The 16,058-nt window shown below is 46.1% G+C and overlaps 2 protein-coding genes across 3 annotated transcripts in view; one reads left to right on the top strand and one right to left on the bottom strand.

The window, feature by feature from the left end:
• The window catches only part of PTH (parathyroid hormone), a 321,523-nt gene that overhangs the window by 262,807 nt on the left and 42,658 nt on the right, over nt 1–16,058 (bottom strand). For both annotated transcript variants that reach the window (XM_063946397.1, XM_063946398.1), the window contains exon 3: nt 15,624–15,772. The gene's annotated coding sequence lies outside the window, so the exon portion shown is untranslated. The remainder of the gene's footprint in view (nt 1–15,623; nt 15,773–16,058) is intronic.
• Nucleotides 1–16,058, top strand: part of DHCR7 (7-dehydrocholesterol reductase) — a 45,331-nt gene that overhangs the window by 27,134 nt on the left and 2,139 nt on the right. Inside the window, exons 2-7 of the mRNA XM_063946396.1 lie at nt 2,934–3,029; nt 4,082–4,304; nt 5,345–5,435; nt 7,210–7,423; nt 7,875–8,079; nt 14,636–14,767. Of these exons, the coding sequence (XP_063802466.1) occupies nt 2,935–3,029; nt 4,082–4,304; nt 5,345–5,435; nt 7,210–7,423; nt 7,875–8,079; nt 14,636–14,767 (960 nt within the window). The 5' untranslated portion in view covers nt 2,934. The remainder of the gene's footprint in view (nt 1–2,933; nt 3,030–4,081; nt 4,305–5,344; nt 5,436–7,209; nt 7,424–7,874; nt 8,080–14,635; nt 14,768–16,058) is intronic.

Here is a 16,058-nt window from a genome sequence, read left to right as displayed (position 1 = left end):
AGACAATTTGCTGATGAGTGGGAATTTGTCCATACTACGTCAAGTCCCCACTATCCATGCTCAAATGGGTTGGTGGAAAGTTCAGTAAAAACTGTAAAGAGTCTCATGAAAAAAGCTCAAGAAGGTAAAGAAGATTTCTACAAAAGTCTTTTAATCTACCGCAGTACACCTTTACAGAATGGACTTTCTCCTGCACAAATGCTGATGGGAAGGAGGATTAGAGCAAATCTCCCGATACATGATAAACTGCTTAATACACATAACTCAGCGTTGGTCAGACTGAGTAAGGAACGTCAACAGGTGAAACAGAAACTGTTCCATGACAGGCGAGCAAAAAGCTTATCTGATCTAAAATCGGGTGACCAAGTCCGTTTCAGAGATCATGAGAAAGGTATTTGGGTGCAGAAAGGTATTGTGCAAGCACAAGTAGCACCAAGAGCCTATACTATACGTACAGAGCGTGGAACAGAAGTAAGAAGAAATCGGGTGGATTTAAGATCTCAACCTAACCATAATGAAGACAACATGACTGTAGGATACCCTTCATCTGACATGTATGATGATCCTGATAATGGTGAACAAACCACGATTCTAGAAAGGTCCAACATGGTCGATGAAAGACCCAAAAGGGAAATATGCAGACCTGAGAGACTCATTAAAACGTGTTAGATGATGTTCTTAATATGACGTTGTTAATTGTTGCATTGAAGCGTACAGGGCATATCTTTAAAGAAAAGAGGATGTGATGTTAGTGTATTAGAATGCTTAATATTTGTAGACACTCCCTTACTAATCTGTGTAAGCATGAATCTTCAGTGATGGTCCCTGGGACGGTTCCGGTATGAATGGTCGACCATGTTATGGTCGACAGTCATTAGGTCGACCACTATTGGTCGACATTGACATGGTCGACATCGACACATGGTCGACACATGAAAATGGTCGACACATGAAAGGTCGACACATGAAAAGGTCGACATGAGTTTTTTAAACTTTTTTTGGTGTCGTTTTTTGCGTAAAGTGACTGGGAACCCCAATTAGTGCACCGCGTCCACTCGCCATGCTTCGGGCATAGTGCCTTCGCTCGGCACAGATTACCGTTCCAATCGTAGTCCATGTGGATCGTAAAGTATGGAAAAGTTCCCCAAAAGAAAAAAAAGTAAAAAAACTCATGTCGACCTTTTCATGTGTCGACCTTTCATGTGTCGACCATTTTCACGTGTCGACCATGTGTCCATGTCGACCATGTCAATGTCGACCAATAGTGGTCGACCTAATGACTGTCGACCATAACATGGTCGACCATGTGAACGGATACCCCCTGGGACCAGGGGGATGCTGGGAAGTGGGTGGTCCAGTGGGCAGTGTGTCTGGAGTTGGTGATGGAATAAACAGCACAGCAGTGAACTCACATGTCTCTGTGTCCTGATGACTGGATTTACAAACATATGAACAAAACAGAGCTAACCAGAGAGTCTGAACCATGGTACAGTTTGCACCTATAGTTGCTCTAAATCAGCAGCTTTATGTTATTCTGAAATTAAACCAAACAGCGCCACCTGTTTGGTGTAAACATGTAATAACACTGTAATTAAATATTGTTTCAATATATGGGCCATACTTCCTGTGTGTGAGAAGTATGTAGTCTCATTGTGAATAAACATACATGATGTAGATATGTAACAGTTTTTGTTTAACCTGTTCAAATCCATTGTCCTCATAATATGACATACATTTGCACACAACAAAATACTATTCATTCATATTGGTATACATATAGACCCAATGCCCTATACGTAGGACACTTAATAATTTTGCAAAAGGGACCTGATTTGTAAAAATAATTCACTTTTAGAATGTTTGTCTAAGTAAATTTATCAATAAATATTTTAAAAATATACATTTTCGTATTATGGATATTAATGGATTCAATTGGGCGTTTGTTATTGTTTTTCAAGAAAAAACACACATTACAAAAAACGGGATGCGGTCAATTTACCTACAATCAAAATCCCGACGGTCAAAATCCCGACGGTCAAAAGCCCGACAACCATCGTCCGATGGTCAAAATCCGACAAGGTCAAAATACCGACATTTAAAATGTGGACAGGTCAAAAAAAGCCAACGTGGGTTTTTCATGATTTTTTTTTATTGAAACCGATTTGTTCATACTTTACCATCCCAGTGGACCTGGAGGGGGAATATAATAGTGTGCTGAGTGCAACACGAGCTATGCGAGGGGACGCGGTACACGTATACGGTGTCCATGTCAACCTATGTCGACAAACACACCAAAAACCCATGAAAAACTTGTGTCAACCTTTTGACCTGTCAACATTTTAAATGTCGGTATTTTGATCTTGTCTGTATTTTAAATGTCGGTATTTTGATCTTGTCTGTATTTTAAATGTCGGGATTTTGATCGTCAGTCAATTGTTGTCGGTATTTTAACCAGCAGGATTTTGATTGTAGGTTATTTCATACTAAACCCCAAGAAAACAAATAAAAAGAGGATAACAGGCATATGATAGAAAGTTGCATATACGGAAGTATTACAATCCAAAGTAAATATGATAAAACAGATTACAATTGCAATCACAGCATTTAATACATGGATATGAGGAGAAGGAGAACTTAATGGGATTAGCCACATCAAAGGTAAGTCCCTAAATCAGACAGGATGGAGAAAAGCCATCTAGCCCAAACATGATCGTATTTAGATTTCAGTTTACGAGTAATATCCAAATATCGCTCATGCTGCACCGTTACAAGCGAAGCTGAGAAAGTCACCCATTATTACAGGCTGATAACAGTAACACAAAAAGTAACAGCAACAGTTTACATGGATGTTATAAAATAGTCCTAGAGGTCATGTATTTCCCGTGAAATTGGTTGGGATCTGAATGTAACCCTGTATCCCTTCTGTCTTGTAGGATGGGTGAGCGCAGGAAACAGAATGCAGCCAGAGGAGAGTACAAGAAACTTGTAAACGGAGCAAAGGAGGATGATGGGCAGTGGGGCCGCGCCTGGTGAGGAAACCGCAGTTATCCTGATCTTATAATGTCATACGCATCAGAGGGAGACAGAAACCGGTACAGGAACAGAACCCTCCGTGCAGGACAAGATTTTGGGGCTGATTCTGTGTCGGATGCAGCAGCGATATCGGGCTTAGTGAAGCGATGCATTGTATCTGCGCATGCGCCAGAGTCGCACAGACATGATTTTGTACGTACAGAGTCACAGAACAGATTTGGCTACTCGTTAGCAGAATTGTGAGGGGTGATCCCGGACGGTGACTGGGAGGTAATAGGGGAATGGCTGAACAGACGCAGGGAGATGGGTTGGAGGCAGGTCGCAGAAAGTGTTTGCGTACAAAAGTAATGAATCGCTAACAAAGGACACCATACTCCGACGCATATCGCTGGTTCAAATTTTGATAGCGTGAACCATGGTGGGTCTAAATATGCAGCAGGTGGTATTATAGCATGTATAGATGGGATCCCGGCAGTCGAGATACCGACGCCAGAATCCCAACATTCATCACTATCCTGGTGCTGGGATCTCAACCGCCAGGATCCTGAACGTCACTTTCACGGCGACCAGAGAGGTTAGGAACCCCTGGGGAGGGTTAGGCTGTGGAGGGGGGGTGGGGTGGGGGTGGGGGGTGTTAGGTGTAGACTGCGGGAAAGGCGGGTTAGGGGAATTTGTGTTCAGGGTTACCTTTCTAAATTAGCCTTTGGGTTAGGGTTAAAGGTTAATCACCAGGATGCCACTGTCGGTATTTTGACAGGTGACATCCCAACTGCCGTGATCCCGATATCAATGCTGTATGGACGCTGACAGTGGGCATATCACACACCCTGCACATATGAATCTCCTCCAGGGAAGGACTTTGTAGCAGCATTAGCATAGAGACTCCGATACGACAAAAGATACAGCTGCGTCTACATCCGACTCAGAGTCAGCAGCGTCTCTGTGTAGTACAGCAGTGCTGAGGAAATGCAGCCATACATTATAAGTATAGTTTAGCATGGTACAGAGAAACGTTACATTATACTAAAGCATCTGTCTGTGTCCGCAGGGAAGTGGACTGGTTCTCTCTAGGCGGTGTCATCTTCCTGCTCATGTTTGCGCCGCTCATTGTGTATTACTTTGTGATGTCATGTGACCAATACCAGTGCGCTCTCACTGGTCCCATCCTAGACATATATTCGGGAAGAGCTCAGTTGTCCGATATAAGGAACAAGACTCCGCTGCTGACCTGGAGAGCTGGGAACATCTACCTGGCCTGGGTCTCCTTCCAGGTAATTACAGATCTGTTGTCACGCCGACACTCATATAACCAAACCACTTACTGTCAGTTTGTTTCACATTTTGTCCCATCATCGTGCCTTTCTGTTGTGTCCACCTACTAAGTTCGCTGATTACTTTGTATAACGTCTTTAATTATAATATGCTAATATGTATAGGACAGCAGAGTGAGTTTTAACTTTATACGGCAGCACTGCTATATAGCATTATACCCCCTCCATTACAGACAGCTCGTAGGACAGTGTCCTGGTGGCATTTCCAGGTCATAAAGGTGAGGTTGCAGTCATCTGAGTTACTGTGATGTCATTACCCCGCCCCTTTGTACGAGTCCACCAATCCATACAGTGCATTTCTATTGCACCCCCACCCCCCCTCCCACCCACGCGCACACTACCTGCACAGGACAATTTGGGGGTGCATCCCCTTCATGTTCTCCACTTCCTCTCTCCTGGGCCCCATAGCGGCTGCGCTCCCTGCAAGGCTACTGTTCTACCACCGAGTATATAAGGGGACAATACACAGAGCTTGCGTGGGACCTGTTTTTGGTTAGATCAACACAGAGGACTCGTGGACACTCGCTTAGGTTAGAGGAGAGGAGATTCTGCACAATATGGCGTAAAGGCTTTTTCACGGTAAGGACAATACGTGTTTGGAATTCCCTGCCCGAGGGAGTTGTAATGGCGGAATCTGTCAACACCTTTAAGAATGGGTTAGATAAATTCCTAATGGATAGGGATATCCAGGGGTATGGTGCATAGTCATGCATTATAGTTACTATACATAGGGATAAAATGCAACGGCTGACAGCAGCATCAGTCAGAAATTTTAGTCAAATCATCATGCATAGGAGACCACAAATAGGTTGAACTCGATGGACAATTGTCTTTTTTTCAACCTCAGATACTATGTTACTATGTTACTATGAGTGTGGTCACACAATGATGAGACATCCCATTCCATTGGCAGATACATTGTCCGTGCAGAGCTTCCACTTGGATTTTGCCAAGTTCGTAACCCTGAGTTTATATTACAGATCTTCCTCTACATGTTCGTCCCAGATATCTGCCATAAATTTCTGCCTGGCTATGTTGGAGGTGTGCAGGAAGGGGCTCGGACACCAGCTGGTGAGTGCGGACAGTTACTTCTACTACAGAAGCCTTCATACATTGCAGTGTATCAGTCAGTGCCAAGTCTCTGTGCTTTATCATTCCATTCATTCTAAATGAGCATGCAGAGGAGACAGATACATTGGGAGTCATTCCGAGTTGTTCACTCGCTAGCAGTTTTTAGCAGCCGTACAAACGCTATGCTGCCGCCCACTGGGAGTGTATTTTAGCTTAGCAGAAGTGCGAACGAAAGGATCGCAGAGCAGCGACAAAATAATTTTGTGCAGTTTCAGAGTAGCTCCAGACCTACTCAGCGCTTGCGATCACTTCAGACTATTCAGTTCCTGTTTTAACGTCACGAAAACGCCCTGCTTTCTGCCAGCCACGCCTGCGTTTATCCTGGCACGCCTGCGTTTTTTTCGTACACTCCCTGAAAACGGTCAGCTGACACCCAGCAACGCCCCTTTCCTGTCAATCACTCTGCGGCCAGCAGTGCGACTGAAAAGCTTCGCTAGCCCTTGTGCGAAACTACATAGTTCATTTTAATAATACGACGCGCGTGCGCATTGCGCCGCATGCGCAGAAGTGCCGATTTTTTGCCTGATCACTGCACAGCGAACAAATGCAGCTAGCGGTCAACTCGGAATGACCCCCCTTGTGTGATGTGCCAGTATTCATGGGAATGCAGCTGTCTGGCACACCATGGGTGGATGTATAATTGCGCCTGCTAAAGAGTGGAGAAGTTGCCCAGTTCCCAATTATCAAGTACAATATCTATCTATCTATATATATATATATTTATATAATAACTAAGTGTAAGAATCCTCAGACCTGCTCTGTAACTGAGGTGAAGAAGGGACCAGTCACCCAGTCTTTACCAGTGGAACTGAGTTCACTACTTTAGCATGCTCATGGGCTTTTTCCTTCTGCTGGGGAATCTCAAATCCATGGTAGGGCAGAAAACTTATGGTGACATGAACAGAGCAGAGAGATATAGGAATGTACAGAGAACATCAGAAGCAAGCTTGGGCTAAACAGAACAGAGAAGGCAGTATGCACAAGACACAGATTAAAATAAATACAGAAACCCAAGGCCATGGGCTACAACAAAAACAAGGACTGAGACAAGGATGCAGCAAGTTTATATACAAGGCTACAAACCACGGCCAAGCTGCAAAATGCTCCAGCAACCTTCAGCCTTTTATCAGCCTTATGGTTGCTGAGAGCTCATTACAGCCGGGAGCTAGGGAAGGAGGTGGAGATAGGCACAGATTGGAGAGCCAATGCACACAATGGGGGGTATTCAATTGTTTAAAAAGTCAGTTGGGTGTCTGTTTTTTCCTAATCTAATAGACAGGGAAAAAACAGACACCCAACCGACTTTGCAAACAATTGAATATCCCCCAGTGAGAGGACATGAAGTAAGGTCGCTTGCCACACCTGCTCCAGTAGCTGAGATGCTAAGGATCTGGCAGTGACCTGCAGACAAGGGCGTAGCTACCATGCATGCAAAGAGTGCAGTGCTATGGGGCCCACAAAGTTCTGGCTGTGGACCTGCCCTGCGTTCAGAGGTCCTGGGTTCAAACCCCCAACAGCACCTTCTAAGAATTAAACCCAATTGTTCCACTTGTATAAAATAGGTTGTCTTTGACTACTATTATGTACTCTGTAAATGCATTAGATGTAGACCTAACAACCCTGTGTAACCAGACCGTTGCCTACATAGAGGACTGTCTGGGAAGCATCCAGTATGGATGACTGTATTAAAGACCATGTACCCTGTCTTCACCAGGCACCATCAACAAGTATGAGATCAATGGACTGCAGGCCTGGATCATCACCCACATTCTCTGGTTTGCCAATGCCTATTTTTTCCACTGGTTCTCTCCCACCATCATCGTGGACAACTGGATCCCACTGCTGTGGTGTACTAATATACTGGGCTATGCCGTCTCCACATTTGCACTGATCAAAGCCTACCTATTCCCAACTAACGCCAAAGACTGGTAAGACAGCAAGAGCCTTCACTACTGTACCGTACAGCTTAAAAGGAAGTACGCAGAGTATAGTGCACCTAGAGTTCTACAGTAGGTGTCTATGTATACTACTGTATCATTTTTGCTGCTATACCCGGTAGTTGAATAAAGCCAGTTGAAGTCTTCCCTGCCTGCATAATTCCTTGAATGATCTACTATGAAAGCCCGGGAGACAGGGGGCGCCATCCGAGTTGGCCAGAGGTGCGGGTTGCCAGCCAAACTTGGAGGTTTTCTTTAAAGGGGCAATCATTTACAAAGCACGATTTTACTTCAACTCAGCCTTACTTAAATTGCTGTATTTACCAATAGAGTCATTGGGATAAAAAACAACATGTACAGTATATGCCACATAACTGTATCACAGAACAAAAACTACAGCAAATAAACGTGTTTAATTATCTCAATTCTCTGGTTTTGGCAGCAAATTCACGGGCAATATATTCTACGACTACATGATGGGGATTGAATTCAACCCTCGCATTGGAAAGTGGTTCGATTTCAAGCTTTTCTTTAATGGACGTCCCGGCATTATTGCTTGGACTCTTATTAACCTGTCCTACGCAGCCAAGCAGAAAGAGCTATACGGCCAGGTCACCAACTCTATGGTTCTTGTCAACGTCCTCCAGGTCAGTCTCACTGCAGATCACTTCTGCCCTGTTAACATGATCAAGGCTGTCCAATACTAGGCCTTTAATGTGATTCCGTGGCTCTGAAGATCCCTATTTGTATTTAATATAATAGCTGCTGGGGTGTTATCATCTCTGGGAGGATATATGCTGTAGCAACACACTTCCTGTCCTGTTTATGAGTGAGTTGGACAGTTGTGCACCACATAATTGCACACATAAAAAAGCGCTGCTAGTGTACTGGCCGTAGACTTACCGACAGGTTCACCCTAACAGTTTATTTCATAGGGGGCTATTCAATTGAAGTAGGAATTTCCGGATTGTCAGAAAAACTGCAAATTCTGACTTTTTTAGGTTGAATCTTGATTGGACTTATTCATTTCTGGTGCCGTTTTTTCCGACCGACTTGTCGGAATACACGTGGATCGGCGGATTAGCCGCGGATGCAGGTGTTTTGTCGAATTTGCGCCCAAATCCGACAGGTTTTTGGCCTGTTTTCGACAATGTCCATCCCACTTTAAAAAAAGTCGGATTGGCATTGTCGAAAACGGCCAAAACCAGTCGGATTTGGCCGCAAATTGAATACTGAACTGTGGGATCCTCTCTGTCGGAGAAGATCCGACAGTTATTGAATAGACCCCACACTCTTGATTGTTTTCTGCGGCTTACACCTCTCTGTCATGCACAACAAGTCACTTTTCACTTGTTCAATGAATGTTTCTGGTCCAAAAGTTTTCCAGGACACAATTAAAAATAAGAATTTACTTACCGATAATTCTATTTCTCATAGTCCGTAGTGGATGCTGGGAACTCCGAAAGGACCATGGGGAATAGCGGCTCCGCAGGAGACTGGGCACAAAAGTAAAAGCTTTAGGACTACCTGGTGTGCACTGGCTCCTCCCCCTATGACCCTCCTCCAAGCCTCAGTTAGGATACTGTGCCCGGACGAGCGTACACAATAAGGAAGGATTTTGAATCCCGGGTAAGACTCATACCAGCCACACCAATCACACCGTACAACTTGTGATCTGAACCCAGTTAACAGCATGATAACAGAGGAGCCTCTGAAAAGATGGCTCACAACAATAATAACCCGATTTTTGTAACAATAACTATGTACAAGTATTGCAGACAATCCGCACTTGGGATGGGCGCCCAGCATCCACTACGGACTATGAGAAATAGAATTATCGGTAAGTAAATTCTTATTTTCTCTGACGTCCTAGTGGATGCTGGGAACTCCGAAAGGACCATGGGGATTATACCAAAGCTCCCAAATGGGCGGGAGAGTGCGGATGACTCTGCAGCACCGAATGAGAGAACTCCAGGTCCTCCTCAGCCAGGGTATCAAATTTGTAGAATTTAGCAAACGTGTTTGCCCCTGACCAAGTAGCTGCTCGGCAAAGTTGTAAAGCCGAGACCCCTCGGGCAGCCGCCCAAGATGAGCCCACTTTCCGTGTGGAATGGGCTTTTACAGATTTTGGCTGTGGCAGGCCTGCCACAGAATGTGCAAGCTGAACTGTACTACAAATCCAACGAGCAATAGTCTGCTTAGAAGCAGGAGCACCCAGCTTGTTGGGTGCATACAGGATAAACAGCGAGTCAGATTTTCTGACTCCAGCCGTCCTGGAAACATATATTTTCAGGGCCCTGACTACGTCCAGCAACTTGGAATCCTCCAAGTCCCTAGTAGCCGCAGGTACCACAATAGGCTGGTTTAAGTGAAACGCTGAAACCACCTTAGGGAGAAATTGAGGACGAGTCCTCAATTCTGCCCTGTCCGTATGAAAAATTAGGTAAGGGCTTTTATAGGATAAAGCCGCCAATTCTGAGACACGCCTGGCTGAAGCCAGGGCTAACAGCATTACCACTTTCCATGTGAGATATTTTAAGTCCACAGTGGTGAGTGGTTCAAACCAATGTGATTTTAGGAACCCCAAAACTACATTGAGATCCCAAGGTGCCACTGGAGGCACAAAAGGAGGCTGTATATGCAGTACCCCCTTGACAAACGTCTGAACTTCAGGAACTGAAGCTAGTTCTTTCTGGAAGAATATCGACAGGGCCGAAATTTGAACCTTAATGGACCCTAATTTTAGGCCCATAGACAGTCCTGTTTGCAGGAAATGCAGGAAACGACCCAGTTGAAATTCCTCTGTAGGGGCCTTCCTGGCCTCACACCACGCAACATATTTACGCCAAATACGGTGATAATGTTGCACAGTTACATCCTTCCTGGCTTTGATCAGGGTAGGGATGACTTCATCCGGAATGCCTTTTTCCTTCAGGATCCGGCGTTCAACCGCCATGCCGTCAAACGCAGCCATGGTAAGTCTTGGAACAGACAGGGTCCCTGCTGGAGCAGGTCCTTTCTTAGAGGTAGAGGCCACGGGTCCTCCGTGAGCATCTCTTGAAGTTCCGGGTACCAAGTCCTTCTTGGCCAATCCGGAGCCACGAGTATAGTCCTTACTCCTCTCCTTCTTATGATTCTCAGTACCTTGGGTATGAGAGGCAGAGGAGGGAACACATACACTGACTGGTACACCCACGGTGTTACCAGAGCGTCCACAGCTATTGCCTGAGGGTCCCTTGACCTGGCGCAATATCTGTCCAGTTTTTTGTTGAGGCGGGACGCCATCATGTCCACCTTTGGTTTTTCCCAACGGTTCACAATCATGTGGAAGACTTCTGGTTGAAGTCCCCACTCCCCCGGGTGGAGGTCGTGTCTGCTGAGGAAGTCTGCTTCCCAGTTGTCCACTCCCGGAATGAACACTGCTGACAGTGCTATCACATGATTTTCCGCCCAGCGAAGAATCCTTGCAACTTCCGTCATTGCCCTCCTGCTTCTTGTGCCGCCCTGTCTGTTTACGTGGGCGACTGCCGTGATGTTGTCCGACTGGATCAACACCGGCTGACCCTGAAGCAGAGGCCTTGCCTGACTTAGGGCATTGTAAATGGCCCTTAGTTCCAGGATATTTATGTGAAGTGACGTTTCCATGCTTGACCACAAGCCCTGGAAATTTCTTCCCTGTGTGACTGCTCCCCAGCCTCTCAGGCTGGCATCCGTGGTCACCAGGACCCAGTCCTGAATGCCGAATCTGCGGCCCTCTAAAAGATGAGCACTCTGCAACCACCACAGGAGAGACACCCTTGTCCTTGGAGACAGGGTTATCCGCTGATGCATTTGAAGATGCGATCCGGACCATTTGTCCAGCAGATCCCACTGAAAAGTTCTTGCGTGGAATCTGCCGAATGGAATCGCTTCGTAAGAAGCCACCATTTTTCCCAGGACCCTTGTGCATTGATGCACTGACACTTGGCCTGGTTTTAGGAGGTTCCTGACTAGGTCGGATAACTCCCTGGCTTTCTCCTCCGGGAGAAACACCTTTTTCTGGACTGTGTCCAGAATCATCCCTAGGAACAGCAGACGTGTCGTCGGAATCAGCTGTGATTTTGGAATATTTAGAATCCACCCGTGCTGTCGTAGTACTACTTGAGATAGTGCTACTCCGACCTCTAACTGTTCCCTGGACCTTGCCCTTATCAGGAGATCGTCCAAGTAAGGGATGATTAAGACGCCTTTTCTTCGAAGAAGAATCATCATTTCGGCCATTACCTTGGTAAAGACCCGGGGTGCCGTGGACAATCCAAACGGCAGCGTCTGAAACTGATAGTGACAGTTCTGTACCACAAACCTGAGGTACCCTTGGTGAGAAGGGCAAATTGGGACATGGAGGTAAGCATCCTTGATGTCCAGAGACACCATATAGTCCCCTTCTTCCAGGTTCGCTATCACTGCTCTGAGTGACTCCATCTTGAATTTGAACCTTTGTATGTAAGTGTTCAAGGATTTCAGATTTAAAATAGGTCTCACCGAGCCGTCCGGCTTCGGTACCACAAACAGCGTGGAATAATACCCCTTTCCCTGTTGTAGGAGGGGTACCTTGATTATCACCTGCTGGGAATACAGCTTGTGAATGGCTTCCAATACCGCCTCCCTGTCGGAGGGAGACGTTGGTAAAGCAGACTTCAGGAACCGGCGAGGGGGAGACGTCTCGAATTCCAATTTGTACCCCTGAGATACTACCTGCAGGATCCAGGGGTCCACTTGCGAGTGAGCCCACTGCGCGCTGAAATTCTTGAGACGGGCCCCCACCGTGCCTGAGTCCGCTTGTAAGGCCCCAGCGTCATGCTGAGGACTTGGCAGAAGCGGGGGAGGGCTTCTGTTCCTGGGAAGAGGCTGCCTGCTGCAGTCTTTTTCCCCTTCCTCTGCCCCGGGGCAGATATGAGTGGCCTTTTGCCCGCTTGCCCTTATGGGGACGAAAGGACTGAGCCTGAAAAGACGGTGTCTTTTTCTGCTGAGAGGTGACCTGGGGTAAAAAGGTGGATTTCCCAGCCGTTGCCGTGGCCACCAGGTCCGATAGACCGACCCCAAATAACTCCTCCCCTTTATACGGCAATACTTCCATATGCCGTTTGGAATCCGCATCACCTGACCACTGTCGCGTCCATAACCCTCTTCTGGCAGAAATGGACAGCGCACTTACTCTTGATGCCAGAGTGCAAATATCCCTCTGTGCATCTCGCATATATAGAAATGCATCCTTTAAATGCTCTATAGTCAATAATATACTGTCCCTGTCCAGGGTATCAATATTTTCAGTCAGGGAATCCGACCAAGCCACCCCAGCACTGCACATCCAGGCTGAGGCGATTGCTGGTCGCAGTATAATACCAGTATGTGTGTATATACTTTTTAGGATATTTTCCAGCTTCCTATCAGCTGGTTCCTTGAGGGCGGCCGTATCAGGAGACGGTAACGCCACTTGTTTTGATAAGCGTGTGAGCGCCTTATCTACCCTAGGGGGTGTTTCCCAACGCGCCCTAACCTCTGGCGGGAAAGGGTATAATGCCAATAATTTTTTAGAAATTAGCAGTTTTTTATTGGGGGAAACCCACTCTTAATCACACACCTCATTTAATTCATCTGATTCAGGAAAAACTACGGGTAGTTTTTTCACACCCCACATAATACCCTTTTTTGTGGTACTTGTAGTATCAGAAATGTTCAAAACCTCCTTCATTGCCGTGATCATGTAACGTGTGGCCCTACTGGAAAATACGTTTGTTTCCTCACCGTCGACACTGGAGTCAGTGTCCGTGTCTGGGTCTGTGTCGACCATCTGAGGTAACGGGCGCTTTAGAGCCCCTGACGGTGTTTGAGACGCCTGTACAGGTAATAACTGATTTGCCGGCTGTCTCATGTCGTCAACAGTCTTTTGTAAAGTGCTGACACTATCACGTAATTCCTTCCATAAGACCATCCAGTCAGGTGTCGACTCCCTAGGGGGTGACATCACTATTACAGGCAATTGCTCCGCCTCCATACCATTTTCCTCCTCATACATGTCGACACAACGTACCGACACACAGCACACACACAGGGAATGCTCTGATAGAGGACAGGACCCCACTAGCCCTTTGGGGAGACAGAGGGAGAGTTTGCCAGCACACACCAGAGCGCTATATATATATACAGGGATAACCTTATATAAGTGTTTTTCCCTTATATAGCTGCTGTATAGATTTATCTGCCAAATTAGTGCCCCCCCTCTCTTGTTTTACCCTGTTTCTGTAGTGCAGGACTGCAGGGGAGAGTCAGGGAGCTTCCCTCCAATGGAGCTGTGAGGGAAAATGGCGCCAGTGTGCTGAGGAGATAGGCTCCGCCCCCTTCTCGGCGGCCTTTCTCCCGCTTTTTTAAGGAAAAATTGGCAGGGGTTAAATGCATCCATATAGCCCAGGAGCTATATGTGATGTATTTTTTGCCATCTAAGGTGTTTTTATTGCGTCTCAGGGTGCCCCCCCCCAGCGCCCTGCACCCTCAGTGACCGGAGTGTGAAGTGTGCTGAGAGCAATGGCGCACAGCTGCGGTGCTGTGCGCTACCTTATTGAAGACAGGACGTCTTCTGCCGCCGATTTTCCGGACCTCTTCAGTCTTCTGGCTCTGTAAGGGGGCCGGCGGCGCGGCTCTGGGACCCATCCATGGCTGGGCCTGTGATCGTCCCTCTGGAGCTAATGTCCAGTAGCCTAAGAAGCCCAATCCACTCTGCACGCAGGTGAGTTCGCTTCTTCTCCCCTTAGTCCCTCGGTGCAGTGAACCTGTTGCCAGCAGGATTCACTGAAAATAAAAAACCTATACTTAAACTTTTTCACTAAGCAGCTCAGGAGAGCCACCTAGTGTGCACCCTTCTCGTTCGGGCACAAAAATCTAACTGAGGCTTGGAGGAGGGTCATAGGGGGAGGAGCCAGTGCACACCAGGTAGTCCTAAAGCTTTTACTTTTGTGCCCAGTCTCCTGCGGAGCCGCTATTCCCCATGGTCCTTTCGGAGTTCCCAGCATCCACTAGGACGTCAGAGAAAAACAAAGGTTGAGGTTGCCTATCTTTATTTTACTGTTTATATTGTCGCCAGGATATAATTGATAATTATCCAGGTCTCTTTTTTTTTTTTAAACTGTCCTGATCTTACCCGTCCTTGTTAATGATTTGTATCCACAGGCTATTTATGTAGTGGACTTCTTTTGGAATGAAGCTTGGTACTTGAAAACCATAGACATCTGTCACGACCACTTTGGCTGGTACCTTGGATGGGGGGACTGCGTCTGGCTGCCCTATCTCTACACATTACAGGTAATGACGTTTATACCATTAGGGACAACCAAATATAACCCAACTGTACTGTACTCAGGCCGTGCGACGGGGTCCCATGTAGCCGTGTTATTTGGAGGTGAGCAGTCGCACCCTCATCTCTGAACATGATGGGAACAGTGGTTCCAATTCCATATTTGTACTTGAGTCCGTCCTCCCTTTCCCTGCTTGGAGGATCAGATACGTTTTAAATTTTAAATCCTCTGCATGACAGTCAGTTCTGACACCCTACCTGCTGCCTGAGGCACTGGAGCCTGATTCTCAGATGTCCTGCTTGGCTCACAGGTGCTTCCCAGGTGTTATACAACACTATATGGCTGACACCATCAAAAGCCTACTGTGCTATCATTCTCACCTCTGTGGGTGCTCCCATAAGCCGTGACAGGTCCAGGGCTGGTTGATAGCTCTGCATCATGTTTTTCAGCTTCCACAATGCTGCCAGCTAGTGGATGACTCGGGTATTACTGCCTATATATAAGCAGGGGCAGATAATCGTTACATCATGCACTACCACCTACTTTAGCTGAGGTACAGCATTGCCCCTGCTAAGTAATTGCCATCTCCCCCTGCCGCAGACTATTTCTCATTCTCCTTCTGCTGCATTGAGCTTCCATCCTTTGTTCCTTGATGTCTTCCCCTAGCATGGCTTAACCAACCTTCTGTGTGTGATACAGGACACCCTAACCTCTATAGGGGATTGTGAGCTGCGGCTGTTGTCCTGGAACTCTGTTCTAAAATGTCTCTATTTTACCCTATATGTTATTTCCACCCTCAGATAATTTTAATGCATTGTTTTGTACATGTCTTACTCCACCGCTGAATAAGTATATGCATTTACCTTTGCTATCTTCCTTATGTAGCTTTCAGTCATGTCTTACTATCATCAAGGAGAGTTGTAGGTTTTCCATGCTCTATGATGCAAAACAGAGGCGCTATTTGGACACAGTGGTATATAATGCTGGCAGCACTGGAGGCATGTGTTGTTTCCTATGGGCAAACCAAAAAGCCTTGCCTGATTACTTAAACACATGACTGAAAAGCACACAATTAAGCAAAAAATTTAAAGCAATGCATTTAGTAAAGGTAATTTAAAAGGTAAAAGCCCCCTTTAATTATAAATAGTAAATGAGCAGCCAACCTGATAGAGAGGGAGACAAAAATTTTGTTTAGCCCAAAAAGTTGCAGATCGGTACAGTAAAAACAGAATAAAACAAAAACATATACAAGACATTTAAAAAACAAAAAAACAAATCTGATGAGATAAAATGACTAA

Source organism: Pseudophryne corroboree, chromosome 11, assembly GCF_028390025.1.
Source record: "Pseudophryne corroboree isolate aPseCor3 chromosome 11, aPseCor3.hap2, whole genome shotgun sequence".
Lineage (NCBI taxonomy): Eukaryota > Metazoa > Chordata > Amphibia > Anura > Myobatrachidae > Pseudophryne > Pseudophryne corroboree.
The sequence above is the reverse complement of the archived record's forward strand: the minus strand, read 5'-3'. Positions and strand labels throughout refer to the sequence as shown.